Here is a 15,321-nt window from a genome sequence, read left to right as displayed (position 1 = left end):
GTGACATGTTGTTAATATAGAAAAGTAAAACACAAAATATGTAGGCATGTAAGTGCATTTGAAAAGGCTGAAAGCAATAATAGAATTTATCACTAAGGATGGAATGGGGGCCAGAACTAGAGAATAGAGCAGCCAAGGAGAAATAGTTTTTCACTTATACTTGAATTTTCTACAAGGAGAAAAATGTATGTGTTATATAGCTTAAAGCTAATTTTTAATGCTTTAAAGAGAAAAATGGCAATTACATTGAAAAAACCTGGCCAAGACCACTGACTTAAGTAAGTGAACAAATTCACATGGCTAGTGAGGAGTCATATTGATGCCATGTCGAAGTGCAAGGGCCATTTTTATCTCTGTGGTATTCTTGTTTACCTCAGCTTACACACCTAGTGTAGCACGGAGGCAAACATCAGGTTAATTTAAATTAAAGGTCCTTGTACAATTAGTCTGGCTAGAATGCTTAATAAAGACTGTTAAACAAATAAGGGAAGATTGAGAAACTACCACAGACCAGGGGGTAGTGAAAGGTGGTGCTCTGGGTAGGATTATTGGAGCAGAAAGACAACTTTAATGCAACAATGGATGGAAGTGAAGTCATTTCGTTAACAGTAATGTATTAACATTGATTTCCTTAGACACGATACATGACTCACAATAATGTAAGATGTTGATAACCAGAGAAACTCGGTGAAGAATATACAGAAGGCTCTTTGTAACTATCTTTATGGCTTTTCTGTAAATCTCACACTATAATTAAACTTCTTAGTCAAAAAATGAAAACCCTAAGAGGTTACTGGTGAATAGCATCCACTGAGAAGAGCTGATCAGAAGCTGTTTTGAGCTTATGCTACAGTGAACGATTACAGTCTCTCCTAGCTGTCAAAATGGACAGTGCCATGAGATGTGCCTTCCTTCATGCAGCAGGTCCTTAATAAAGTTATTTGTCATGGGGTATTAATCGCCACCTTGCCAACTTTGGATTCAGAATGCCGAGCAGCATGCACATGCTAAAGTTTGTATTTGACTGCTACATGCTTGAAAAACAGGAATAGAGCTCTAAGATTCCTTCTCAACCCCACTCCTCCAACCTTCCATGTACCTTCTTTAATCTTAATCACATCTGATTCGTATTCAGCACTCAGAAAGACAGAAATACTTGACGGGGTCACAGATTAGCACTCAGGAAAAATGTAAAGGAATGTGGAGAAAATGTTGGCTGTTACCTCAGAATTTTCTTTCTTAAATCTAGTGCTCTTTTCTGTTCTCTGCTTAAAGGCTCTTATACCGGCTGTTCCTGTGGCCGGACAAATGCTGTATCCATACCCACCAAAAGATGCTGGCTGATCTTTAGCAGAATGTGCCTCTCCCCACCCACTGTTCTTGGCCCAGTAGCTTTCTTCATGGCACTTAGAAGTTAGAAATGCAGACTTACTTCTGATCATGTATTTATTGTACGTTGTTCCCAGGGACAAGGACTGGGTGTTTCACCCTCAAAGCCAAGAACAGTTCCATCTAAGACTCACTCAATGTGAAGGAATGAATGAGACAAAAAAAAGAGTGGTGTGTGTGTGTGTGTGTGTGTGTGTGTGTGTGAGAGAGAGAGAGAGAGAGAGAGAGAGAGAGAGAGAGAGAAAGAGAGAGAGAGAGATCTGTCTCCCTCATGTCTCACTCTGAAATCTTGAAATACACAGATTTTCTAAGTGTCTTTATAGTCTTATTTACTGTAAATAAACTTGAATATACAGTGCTCTTATTTATCTCCCCTTGGTTAATTCCAGGAAAAGCATATATGTCAAAAAAAAGTAGCCAGAGAAATGATTTTTCCTTCTTTCTTTCCCTTTTCCTTCCTTCCTTCCTTCTTTTTCTTTCTTTCTCTCTACATTTGGGCAGCCATCTTCCACACAGCTTTGATAAAGGCAGACTTGCATCCCATCATGCCTGACTTTCCATTCCCTCTGCCAGTGATAGGAAGCAGTAACAGAGATAAGAACTGTTGGCTCTCCCTGCACTGTGTACTAGTGAGAGGAAGGCAGGCCCCACCTGACTCCATTCTCATCATGGCTTCTCATGCTATTACCATAACTTGGAGTTTTATGATACTCAACACTTAGCCAAGCCATTATCTTCTCTCATTGTGAACACTCTGAAGTTCCTGGCACAGAGATCCTCTTTTCTGCCTGCTAAATGTCCATGGGCCACTGCCAAACTCACTCATCTGTTGACCTTAACACTTCTGCAAGATTCAAAGCAAGAAGCTACTTATCTGACTCTATGTTCCTTTGCCTCCCACTTTCCCCTCACTCTTAGTTCCCTCCTTTAGTCCTACTAGACCTGCAGGACTTTAAACTCCTCCTGTTCTCTCAGCCAGTGTGGGAAAAAGCTTTGTATTGATGACCACAAATAGATATAGATACAGATGCTAATATCCAAAATCTCAGGTAAAGGACTATTAGTATATCAGAATAAGAGCTGAACTGTCTAGGACCTGAGACACAGAGATGTTGTTCACAGATACCTGGATCTTACTCTTCCTTGCCCCTCCTTACTTTTCCACCAACTTCACCCATTCAGTCTGGTTCAAAAAGCAGGAGAGCCAGATGTAGTAGTATATGCTTGTAGTCCCAGCACTCAGAAGGCTGAGGCAGGAGGACTGAATGTTTGAGGGGAGGAGGAAGAGAAGGAGGAAGAAGGAGGAGAAGAAGAAGAAAGGAGGAGGAGAAGGAGAAGAAGAAGAGAGGAAGGAGAAGCAGAGAAAAGAAAAAGACAACAACGACGAAGACGAAGAGGAGGAGGAGGAGGAAGAGAAAGAGGAGGAGAAGAAGGAGGAGGAGGACGAGGAAAGAAAGGGAGAAAAAAGAAGAAAGTCAGATGTGGAGAGATGGGGGAGAATGATGACATTGATCAAGATTCATTGTACTCATAAACTGAAAATGTTGAATTAAAACCTCTTTGTACAACTACTTAAAGATAGTAAAAATAAAATAAAACTTCTCCTTGTTGACATAATAGCCTTATTATATATCAGCCCCTTTCAGGATAAAGCATAATTAGTGGTTAGTCTCAAATTAATGAGCACTTGCAACCTATCTCCCCCTTCCACTTAAAAAAGCACCAGGTTTCACTGTATTTCTACAAGAATCATCCACCCATCCAAACTGTGTCATACATAGCATCTCCTCTACTATTCCTCCTAAAATATGTTCCATATTTTCCTTTCCACTGCTGACTAAAATCCTTTTCTTACTTTAAGCCTGGCTCAATTCCTTGTTCTTTAAGATGTTTTTCCAAGTAGGACTATCCCTGTGAGGATAGTCCTACTATCTATCCTCTTTTTGTTTTGCACTTAATATTGCTTACTATAAAAATATAAATAAACCTGGCAAGATAATAGAGCTTTTAATGGGAGTATCTTGAAAAAAATTTTCCATGTGAAGTTCCAAGGATTGCACCCAGGTGTCAAGTATAACAGAAAGAGGTATTTGTTCTGTCTTTCTGCTGTACCTGATAGAGGTTGATATTGTTATAAATATTCTCCCAGATGTGGTCATAGTTGCTCTGATGTAAACCCTGGGAAGGCATGGAAGATAGGTGCTGTGAAACCAGTGTAACTGTCTTTGCAGCATGAGTCTGGAGCACTTGCATTACACGCTTGGCGTCAGAGATCTCAGAGAGAACAGAAAGGAAAGGAAATAGTTATTAGAAGCATGATTTCCTTCTCCTCAGCAAGAATTTAGTCATATACATACAGGCAAGAAGGAAGCCCTGAGTGAGACCTTATTCATTTAAAAATAAAACTGCACTCCAACATCATGAGTACCCAAATGTTCATCCATTCATCATCATAAGTATTCAAATATACATAGCATCTCTTTCAAATTTCTATGACAATCCCCATAGGTGAAATCATAAGTTAATTGACTTTAGAGCAAGCAAGTAACTTTCATTTAAATTTTTCTTTTAAAACTATTCACCCATAAAAGACTGAAATTTAATTTAATTTAAATTAGATTATAAAATTCAATGTTTTAAATTTATTTTTCTCAGTCCTAACGTTTGAACTCAGAGTTTCCCATTTGCTTGCTTGCTTGGCTGGTACTCTATCACTTGACCCATACCTCCAGCTTTGCTAGTTAATTGGAAATGGAGTCTAGCAGACTTTTCTGCCCTGGCTTCAACTTCTAATCATTTACACCTCAGCCTCTCTGAGTAACTAGGACTACAGGCATTAACCACTGATGCCTGTTTTCCAAATAAAATTTTTCATAGTGAAATAGCAAAATAAATAGGGAAGAATATTCCTTTTTTAAAAAAAGATTATTTTTAAGCAAGAATATGGTTATTTTCTTACCTTCAAGAACTTTGCTTGGAGTTGCATTAGTACATCTATTCTTCTCCATTCCTTTAGTTTAGTCAACAGTTTCTTTTGCCAAGGATCACATTTTGGCTTGATCTAGTAGACAAAGAAAGTTACAGCCTAACAGAATGGTTCTCTACAAAAGTCACAAACAAAAAGGAGCTCCTATGTACTGCCTGGCATCTGTAATGGAGTGAGGCCTTGGAAAGACTCTGCATGTGATCAAAGGTCCATGGAAGAAGACAGCAGTTCGTGTTAGTATTTGGCCTGGCTGATGTAGAAGCTCTATCTGTGAGAGGATCTGTGAGAAGGAGGCACCCTAACCTCATCAGTTTGCACACTGCACCTTACTCTTGGAGCAAAAGAAAGAGATTCCACCCACAGACTCGGATGAGGCTACATTTGATGCTTCATCTTCCATATTAACACATTGTATTTCAAAAAATAGTTCTGTGATTGTAAATACCATCAATATGCTGGTAACCCTTGGATTTCTTTTTTTTATTGTGAGAATACCGTACAGAGGAGTTACAATTACATGGGCAAGATAACGAGTACATTTCTTTTTTTTCTTTTTTTTTTTGGGTCCGGTGTGGGGCCTGAACTCTGGGCCTGGGCACTGTTCCTCAGCTCTTCAGTTCAAGGCAAGCACTCTACCATTTGAGCCACAGTGGCACTTCCGGCTTTTTTTTTTTTTCGGCTTACGTGGTGCTGAGGAATCGAACCCAGGGCCTCATGCATGCAAGGCAAGTGCTCTACCACTGAGCCACCTTCCCAGCCCTGAGTACATTTCTTAAACCCTTGAATTTCTGCCTCAGCCTTACTTTCTAGCCTGCTATATACCCAATTACTTCCTGATAACCATGTTTGGATGTCAAGGATAAAAACAGATTATTATTTTTTCTGTCAAAAAACAGAAAAATCTGGCTCTTTCTCTACTAACCACCTTAAATCCCATTGATTTCTCTCCTTTCTTTCAGTTTACTGCTCAGAAAGGATTGGATTGAGAACCAAGTTCAATACTGGTAGAACTTCCATGGCCATTCACGGACACACATGGAGTGGAGAGCAATGAGTCCTCTCTCAGTTAAGACTGAACACTTTGCCTTCCTTTTTTTTGTTAAAGGGCTGTATCAATGTGGTTTACTTAGAGCCACATTTTTTCATTCTTTTTTTGGTGATTTCACTGTTAAAATGTTACATAAGCAAATGCTAACTGCTGGCTAATGGCCAGAGTACAAAGAAGGATATGGCATGCTTCTTAGAGAAAATGTTACATGAACTTCACTTGCACCTAAGTCCTTGTGCTATTGGCCATGAGTTCAGAGTGCACAAATCAACAATCCATACATATCAAATAAGGTATCTAAACAGGTAGACACATGAAACAAGGCTCTGTATTGAAGAATGTTGTAAACAGAGATTTGTAGGAATCTAGCCCTGCATTTCCCATAGGGACAACAACTCTGTATCTGGTAAACAAGTGTCCTGATGACTTCTTTTCTCCTTCTTTCTTCCTTCCTTCCCTCCCTCCCTCCCTCCCTCCCTCCCTTCCTTCCTTCCTTCCTTTCTTTTTCTTTTTCTTTCTTTTTTTTTTTTTGCTGGTCCTGGGGCTTAAACTCAGGGCCTGGTCTATGTCCCTGAGTCTCTTTGTACTCAAGGCTAGCACTCTACCACTTGAGCTACAGCACCACTTTAGCTTTTTCTGAGTAGTTTATTGGCGTCTCATGGACTTTTCTGCCTGGGCCGGCTTTGAACCACGATCCTCAGATCTAAGACTCCTGAGTAGCTAAGGATTACAGGCATAACCTACTGGCACCCAGCTTTCTGATTACTTTCTAGAACATAAATTTCTCTAAAAATGAGAGTGTTTGTACTTAGCACTACCTAACATTAGCTCATTGAATTGATGCTCAGGTATTGCTTGTGAGTAGTGTACTTCCAGGACTGCTGTGCCTCATGCTATATGTAACCAATAAATTTTAACTAAAAAGTTCACTTTACAAAAATCAATTACATGTTTAAGTATCAGTTTTTATTCTTGCTCAGTATCTGAGAAGGGAGTCTGGACCCATAGAATGGAGATGTAGATATCCGTCTAGAGAAGTTCTAGAGAAAACAGTTTAGCATGGCTACCTCCAGCACAGAGCTGAGGGGGCAAAGTGTAGGGAGGTGCCAGCACACAGGCAAGGTTTTCTGAGCAGATTCCCCTGGGGACAGGTGGGAACCCAGTGGTCCTAGGATTTGCTAAGAGCATTGAGTAGTAAATAAGGACAGATAGACAGATACTGTCAGGTTGGCTGGCCTGGTAGGAGGGAAGTTTCTGTGATGCTGATGATATCACTGCCAGGTGACTGTCTCCAGAGCTCCCTTACCTTTATAAAGGAAATCCAGTTTGCTTTCTTTTTCAGGGCCATGGAAGGTCTTGACAAACCCAAATTCTCTGCTTTGGCTATCCCAGCGTCATAGTCTGGAAATGTTTGCATTTTTTGTTGTTCCACAAAGATACTCTGGAATTTCTGGGAAACCTAAACAAGATTAAGAAGAGAGAAGGAAAGCCCACAAAAAAAAAGTTATCACGGGTGATTTCTAAAACAGCTACTGTTTACCTTTGCAACAGCTCTGGAGTCAAACTAAGCCAAAAAGCAGGACTCTGTGAGAGTAATAGGACTGGACAGACCTGTGTGGCTCATGTTTTCAGTCAGCAAATTACCTTCACGGCATGTGTTGCTTATTCTGAAGATCTGCTCGAAGACTGGGAATATATTGACATGGTTACTTATGGGTATTCTCAGCTGAAGTCTAAAGACAAGTAAAAAGTTAATTGTCTAACCCTGGAAATCTATTCATACTTTCTTACCACAAAATAAACAAGACAAACTAAGGGTTAAGTAAATCTGCTCTCAGAAGCCCGACTAGAATGTTGCTAGAAGAGTCTGGAATGTAGGACCTGTTAAAGCTTTTTTAGTACCTTGCTGCATTCCCTTCACGCTCACTTTCAGGTTAAGGCCACAGAGTTTTCTGTGATAGAACTTCCATTTCCTCCTTCCTTCTCCACAGGGAGCCTAGTCCACTGGGCCTGTGTTGGCATCTCAATCATTGTATAAGGCCATACTGCAGCATGATTTCCTCACTATATGGTCATGGCTGTACAACAATGGAAATATTCTTTCTCTTTTTTTTCTTATTTTATTTCTTCTTTTGTGAGTTTGGAATTCAGGGATTTACACATTTGAGGTTGGTGAGCTATGACCTGAGCCATGCATATAGTTGCTGGACTATATGCATGGAGACTGAGCCTAGCAAACATTTCTGCCTGGGCTGATCTCAAACTTTGATCCTCTAATCTCAGCCTCATAAGTAGCTAGACTTACAGGTTTGAGCCACCAGTGCCTGGGTAATATCAGTGTTCTTTATGCAACTGAACTGTATACTTAAAATGACTAAAATGGTAAATATACACATACCTATGCACCAAGACCTCAACATTACTAAGCACAGTATGACTTCAACAAAGGCCTCTGGAATAAGTAACTCTGGGAATTTCAGAGCTGAGAATCCTTCCAGACAACACAGGGACTTCTGAGTCTATGCTGTCTAATGTCCCTAATTACATGTATCTATTTCATATTGAATTATGAATTAATTAAAATTAAAAAGCACAAAAAATTACTCTCACAGTTGTACTGGCTGCATTTCAAGTGTGTAACATTATAGTGTGTGGCTAGTGGTTAACATACTGCCCAGAACAGGCTCAAAACATATCCTCCAAGGTAGGAAGTTCAGTGAGACATGCTGGATGAGGGTTGGGCTATAAACTTATCTACTTACAGTGAGATAGTAAATATTTTACCCTTCATAGACTACAAAATCTCTAATGCAGCTGCTCCAACTGCCACTGTAGTGTAAAGGCAGCCATTGAGAATACATCAATGAATGAGCTTGCTCATGCTATGCTCTGAGAATTTATGTTTTCATGAAACCCATGTGTTGAAATCCTAATGCCCAAGGAGATGGTATTAGGAGATGGGGCTTCTTTTGGGAGGTATTTAGTTCTCAGAGATAGAATTTGTGGTCTGTAAAAGAAGCCCCAGAGAGACTCTTGCCCTTCTACCAAGTAAAGATATAACAAGAAGGCCATAAAGCAAACCTTCTTTGATTGTGGAATTCTCAACCTCCAGAAGCTTTTTAAGAAATAAATTATTACAAAGACACCCAATTTATGGTATTTTTGTCATAGTAGTTTAAGCAGTTTAAGACAGTTGTATTCTAATAAAATTTAATTTTGGAAAAACAGGTGGTGGTTGCAGACTGGAGATGACTGAACCTGCTCTAGAGTATCAAAGTGCTAGAAAAAACAGTGCCTAAATATAGAGACCGTATACACACACAAAGAGAGAGAGAGAGAGAGAGAGAGAGGCAGAGAGAGAAAGAGAGAAAGAAAGTGACATTGTAATATTGTAATGTTATTGATCATCTTAGGAGCACAATGAACATTTCAGATAATACATGTATAAAAATCAGAAGTCAGAGTTCAATGCTAAAGCTCCCTATTGTAACTCTTAAAAGAAAAAGGAAGAAAATGAAAGATAAAAACAACAATGGGCTAGTGAGCTTTGAGGTCAGACCATTTTGATAGAGGACATGGTGGCTTTTCTTAGTAAAGAACATTCAGAAACTTTCAGATTAGATCTGTGCCTGCTTGGATTAGCATACCTGCAAAGTTTGACTTGATAGATACCCAGAGCTAGCAAAATGTCTTGGTTGTTGAAATTCTTGGTGAAAATATGTTACTTTAAATTTAAAGTTCTCTACTCACAGTCTTACTTTTCCTTTACAACACATTTTTTTGGGGGGGTGGGGGGGTCCAGTCATGGGGCCTGAACTCTGGGCCTAGGTGCTGTCCCTCAGCTCTTCAGCTCAAGGCTAGCGCTCTACTGCTTGAGCCACAGCACCATTTCCGGCTTTTTTCTTTTTTTGCTTATGTGGTGCTGAGGAATCAAACCCAGGGCCTCATGCATGCAAAGCAAGCGCTCTACCACTGAGCCACCTTCCTAGCCTCTGCAACACATTTTACCATAGTGTTTGACAATGTATTGTTTGTTTTTGTCTTAAGGAAGTATTGTTTTTAGCAGACATTTCATGACTAATCATCACTACAAAATGTATGCTTGATTGAATGTAAAATGTTTTGGCAATCAGGAGAGCTATTGCACCACATTCTGAAAATCAGAGGCTTTCAAAGCAGGACAACCCTGTCATAAAAGTTTGTCAAATCTTGCTACATTTGTATCATTTCCTATAAACTGTATCCTCCCCTCTTCATTTTTTTTTTTTTTTTTGGTCGGTCATGGGGCTTGGACTGGGCTTGGGCGCTGTCCCTGCGCTCTTCAGCTCAAGGCGAGCGCTCTATCTCTTGAGCCACAGCGCCACTTCCTCTAGTGGTTTATTGGAGATAAGAGTCTCACAGACTTTCCTGCCGGGGCTGGTTTTGAACCGCAATCCTCAGATCTCAGCCTTGTGAGTAGCTAGGTTTAAGGCGTAAGCCACCGGCGCCCCAGCTTCCCCTCTTCTTTAAATTCTACAGAAAAACAAATCCCACAATCCCTCTGGGTTCACTATTGGAGAGTCCTATTACTCTCACGGAAATGAAGTTGCTCCTAACTGCTAATCTAGATGTCATTTAATACTGTTTGATCTTAATACTGTCAGAACAAATGTTGGCAGAATAAATATGCAATTTGATGGCAAGTGCTAGTGTTTTCTTTTACTGGCATTTGTATTTGCATTAAGAAAGAGTGTACCAAGTACCAAGGAAAAAAGCTCCATTTCCTTAGCAGAGTCCCTTAGCTCCTGCAGGTCATATGGAATGCAGAAATGGGAGAGCAGAAGCCCCAGTTGAGGTTTTAGTTCTTGAGTGTCTGTTGTGTGCTGGGGTAGATTGAAAGCAGTATGTGTCTTCTTTGGACCTGAAAAAAATCCAAATTTAAGAGCATGAATATCAATAAACACCATAGGGAAAGATGGCAGAGTATCCTTTAAGATGGCTAGAGGTAGACCCTCTTCTGTGATGGAAGCCATTGTTATCCAACCTTCTGGGCCACTACTTTATAGTCTGAGCTACACCTGGCTAGACATGGCAACAAGTCCTCCGGGCTGTGTTTTCTATGGGAGAGTGCAAAGACTCCTCACTATCCACAGCCTTCAGAGAAACACAACAGACCTACTACAGAGCAGACCTGCCCATAGTCCTTTTGATACATGAATTCTACTATTTACAAATTAACCAGCAAAGTTAAAGATGGTGAGAGTTTCAGCTTACTTTCACCTGGCCAACTCCTCTCCTTCATGAAACCTTCCTAGGTCCCCCCAATTGAAGTTGGCTGCCTCTCCAGGTGACAAGATCATACCTTGAGCTCCTGTAACACTGTACACATCCCAAGCAACAATGAACAGATTTTAAAAGGAAATTAGCTTTGAGGAGGAAATTCTTTTGGAATTGTGTGATATTAAAACTGGTAGCATATGCCTATAAATCCTAGCACTGAGAAGGCTGAGGTAGGAGGATGGGGAGTTTGAGCCCAGACTGGGATATACATAGTGAGACTTTGTATTCAAAAAGAGAAAACCAAAAAAAAGAACCCGGGAAGAAAACTTAGAAATTACTTAATCTGAAAGGTTCTTTATGGAGATGAGTAAACTGAGACTCAAGGAGATAAATATGGTCCCAGATGAAGCCACAGTAGAAAGATACTAGAACTACTGGCTTCAAGTCTTTTCCCCAGACTCTTAATTTGCTAGTTTTAAAGATGGAGTTAAAACTGTCTAAAGGAGCCTGTATATGTAGCACATGTCTGTATTCCTAGCTACTCAGGAGGCTGAGATCCAAGGATCAAGGTTCAAAGCCAATAAATCTGAGAGATTCTTATTTCAACTAACCAGCAAAAAGTCAGAAGTGGAGCTCTGGCTCCAGTAGTAGAGCACTAGCTTTGAGCAGTAAAGATAAGCAAGAGTGCAAGGTCATAAGTTTAAGTTCCAGTGCTTGGCTCACACACACACACACACACACACACACACACACACACAGAGAGAGATGGATATACACACACATACATGCACAGTATCTAAAGGAAGTGGTTATATTTTTCAGGAAATAGTAATATTAAGTTTACATGGTATTAAATTAATACTTTATTGACAAGGTATAAATTTTTGGTAAGTAGAAAGTTTCAAGAAGATCATAGGACAAAACAGCACATCCACATCACAATCCTCTTTTCTCCATATTAGCTTAGCAGAAAGAAATGGAGTTCTTACCTGAAATATTGGCATCCTTAGGGTCAGGAGGTGCAGAATCCTGGAGGTTGGGGCTGCTGTCATTGACACAGACATCCTCATTTTCCTGCTCAACTTCAGGGATTTGGTTGTCAGAGAGACTCAGCACTTTAGAGATGGGTAAGTACTGGAGGGTCTAAAGAAGAACATGACCTGATGACATCAGCCTGATTCTCATAGAGGAGGAAGGAAGGAGTGGAACCTTAGTGGTCTGCCCACTGATAAAGGTTGGAGCTTGGAGATCTACTGCTCTTATCAATTCTGTGTGACCTGAACCTTCAACACAAAATGGACAAGGCACTGTATGTCATGCTAAGAACGTGAAGAAGAATTAGACCAAAAGCACCTCCAGGAGTTCACAGGAGGACCCAGATTTATATGCAGATGTTTATACCAGCATATGACTCACTGCAAGTAGGAAGGGGATAAAGTCAGGTGATGGCCAGATTTCTGGTTTGGAGAACCCAGGGAATAGTAGTGCCACTGAGACAGGAGGGAAAAGGAGTGAGAAAAGATTTAGGTAGATGAAGAATAACGTCTTAAAACAGAAACATTATTGTGTTACTCTTTCATGTCACTCCTTCATGATCCTCCAACCCTGAACTAGGGACTCACTCTATTATTCTGTTCTTCCCTGAGTGTCTTCTTTTTGGTATGGCATCTTATTGCAGATAAAATTTATTTGCCCCTTTTCCTAAAGCCTGAGACCTAGTTACTTAGCAGCAAAGACACTGCTAGGCCTAGGACAAGTCTTTAGGACATAGATCACTAGATAATGCTGAATAAACAAGTGGATCTAAACTGAAGGGCATAAATCCTGAAGGTAATGAAAACAAGAACCAAGAACTTATAGAGTGACTATGAAGTGGAACAAACCACAAAACAAACCACACATCCTATTGTTTGTAGGACAGGTAGATTATAGACAGTCGCAATCCAAAACCAGGCAACAAGTGTGAGAAAACAACATAGCTAGCCATAGCTTGGAGGGCACCATAGCAGCACATCAGTTGTATTTCACTTACTTGAAGGTACTGGTGAATAGCCCTGAGGGAGTGTAGGTGACATACTAGCCACCTGGTGTAAATGGTCAGATCTTCCTGCGTCACTAAATGAGGAGGGTGGTTTTTTCCCATAAGGAAGTTTTCTCGAGCAACAGATAATCTTTCTGCTCTCTGAACCGCATCGTTGTATTCCTGAAGAATGTAGCTGACTTGTTTCTGTTTAACAGAGATACAACACAGACCTTGACTATTGTCAAGACTTATTCCCTGTATCATTTACTTCCAAGCATGGGGTGTTGCTGTTGGAGAGCCAAATAGTAGATTTGTGGAATCCTGAAGTTCCATATTCTCATTGATGAATATGCCCTTGATGAACAAGGGCATATTTTTAGGACTTTGAAGGAAAGATACTCCAAATATAATTATTTGTCTAAAGACGTTTAGTAATTGGAGTCAGCTTCTGAGCTTTTCTGTTTATATTAGAGAAGGCCAATCTATAAAGGAAAATCCTTGTTCTATCATGTAAAACTTCCTTCAAATCTCATTAGGAAACTTTCACCCAGTTCCAGTGGCTCACACTTGTAATCCTAGCTACTTAGGGCTGAGCTCTGAGGATTATAGTTTGAAGCCAGCCTGGTCAGGAAAGTTGGTGAGACTCTTATCTCCAATAGACTACCAAAAGAAAAAGGCAAAAGTGGAGCTGTGGCTCAAGTAGTAGAGTGCAAGCCTTGAAAAAAAGAAGCTCAGAGACAGCATCCAAGCCCTGAGTTCAAGCTCTAGGATTGGAAAAAAAGAAAGAAGAAAAAAGAACACTGGCAGAACAGGTAGTAGTTTTCTGTCTTACCAGCCTAGAAAGTGCAAGATCCTGAGTTCAAACCCCAGTGACACCAAAACAACAAAAACAAGCTTATTAATCATTTTGTTTCATTAAAAAAAAAATTAGCCTCAGGTTCTGTTCCTGGGCTTCGTACCTTGTAAAGAGGATACAGTTGTTCCATGGTCTTACTGTGCTGGCAAAACCTCCTCCACCTAAGCACGTGTAAATATTTACTCTGGACCAGCTGCATACTTCTCTCGGTGTAATACTTTAACAACAACAAAAAGAAGCATTTAGAATATAATTAAGGTAAGAAGACTTAAGAACACTAGAAATAAGAAAATACTTCCTGGAAAAAAGTGATTTTCCACATGAAGAGGATAAAATTAGTAATTCTGGCTCAAAACATCATCAATAAGTCAAATATTTTGAAAGCTTGGTGTTCTCTGGCCATGTAATATTGTAAACTTGATTGTTAGTTACTGAACAGCTTTTAGCAGTAAAATTAAGATCTATCAAATTGTCGAATGTTGAGCTTACATTTTTTTTTTCATGATATAAAAGGCTGTTTATTGGAGGTAAGAATCATGGAGTTTTCTGCCAGGGCTGGCTTTGAAACATTTCAGCCTAAGTAGCCAGGATTACAGGTATGGGCCAGCAGCACCCAACCTAGCTTTAGTGTTGTTTCAGGAAGTGTTCTCAGACAACACAGGGAAGCAGACAAACTGAAGCAGTCTCTAGACATTAACACCCTTAATGAGTATGGAGGAGTATAACTCTTAGGGGCTACAGATTTGGGAACAGTCTTTGTTGTTTCTGTAGCCTAGAGCAAAGTTTTTTTCTTTGCCAGTCCTGGGGCTTGAACTTAGGGCCTGGGCACTGTCCCTGAGCTTTTGTGCTGAAAGCTAGCACTCAATCACTTAAGCTGCAGTACCACTTCTGGCCTTTTATGTGGTGTTGAGGAATCGAACCCAGGACTTCATGCATGCTAGGTACCACTAAGCCACTTTCCTAGCCCTAGAGGAAATATTTAAAATACAGAATGAGAAGTCGGGGCTGGGAAGATGGCTGAGTGGTAGAGTGCTTGCCTCACATGCATGAGGCCCTGGGTTCAATTCCTCAGAACCACATAAACAGAAAAGGCTGGAAGTGGTACTGTGGCTTAAATGGTAGTGTGCTATCCTTGATCTGAAGGGGCTCAGGGATTGAGCTTAAAATTTTATATTAAAAGTTGAAATAAAAGCCAGGTGCTGGTGGCTCATGCCTGTAATTCTAGCTACTGAAGAGGCTGAGAACTAAGGATCTCATTCAAAGCCATCCTGGGCAGGAAAGTCTGTGAGAAACTAATCTCCAATTTACTAGGAAAAAAGCTGAAAGTGAAGCTATGCCTCAAGTGGTAGAGCAATAGCTTTGAGCAAAAAAGATTTATGGACAGTAATGCTCAGGCCATGATTTTAAGCCCCTGGAATAGCACAGAAATATATCTATATATTCATATATACATATATTCATAAGTGTATATATGTATATATACATATACACACAAATATATATATATATATATATATGTCTTTTCATACCAAAGAAATAGGATTCAGACAAAAATAAATAAACATGAGGTTTTAGTGCTAGGGATCAAAATTAGGACCTTGAGCATGCTAAATACTGCTTAGTTATACCACTAATTCCCATCACCTGAAGAAATAATGATTGAAATGTATCAAAACAATAAACCTACAGTCCTAGAGTTCAACCAAATCCAAACAAAGAATCAGAAAGAAAACCCCAACAAATGTACATTATAATAACAG

General features: G+C 40.0%; 1 protein-coding gene across 1 annotated transcript in view; it reads right to left on the bottom strand.

The window, feature by feature from the left end:
- Positions 1–15,321, bottom strand: part of LOC122119380 — a 138,763-nt gene that overhangs the window by 116,655 nt on the left and 6,787 nt on the right. Inside the window, 7 exon segments of the mRNA XM_042693468.1 lie at positions 3,502–3,663; positions 4,349–4,450; positions 6,730–6,882; positions 10,166–10,323; positions 11,672–11,825; positions 12,715–12,909; positions 13,665–13,778. Of these exon segments, the coding sequence (XP_042549402.1) occupies positions 3,502–3,663; positions 4,349–4,450; positions 6,730–6,882; positions 10,166–10,323; positions 11,672–11,825; positions 12,715–12,909; positions 13,665–13,778 (1,038 nt within the window).

The sequence above is a fragment of the Dipodomys spectabilis genome, unplaced genomic scaffold (assembly GCF_019054845.1).
Source record: "Dipodomys spectabilis isolate Male_0828 unplaced genomic scaffold, ASM1905484v1 ptg000001l, whole genome shotgun sequence".
Taxonomy (NCBI): domain Eukaryota; kingdom Metazoa; phylum Chordata; class Mammalia; order Rodentia; family Heteromyidae; genus Dipodomys; species Dipodomys spectabilis.
This window is presented reverse-complemented; position numbering and strand designations above follow the sequence as displayed.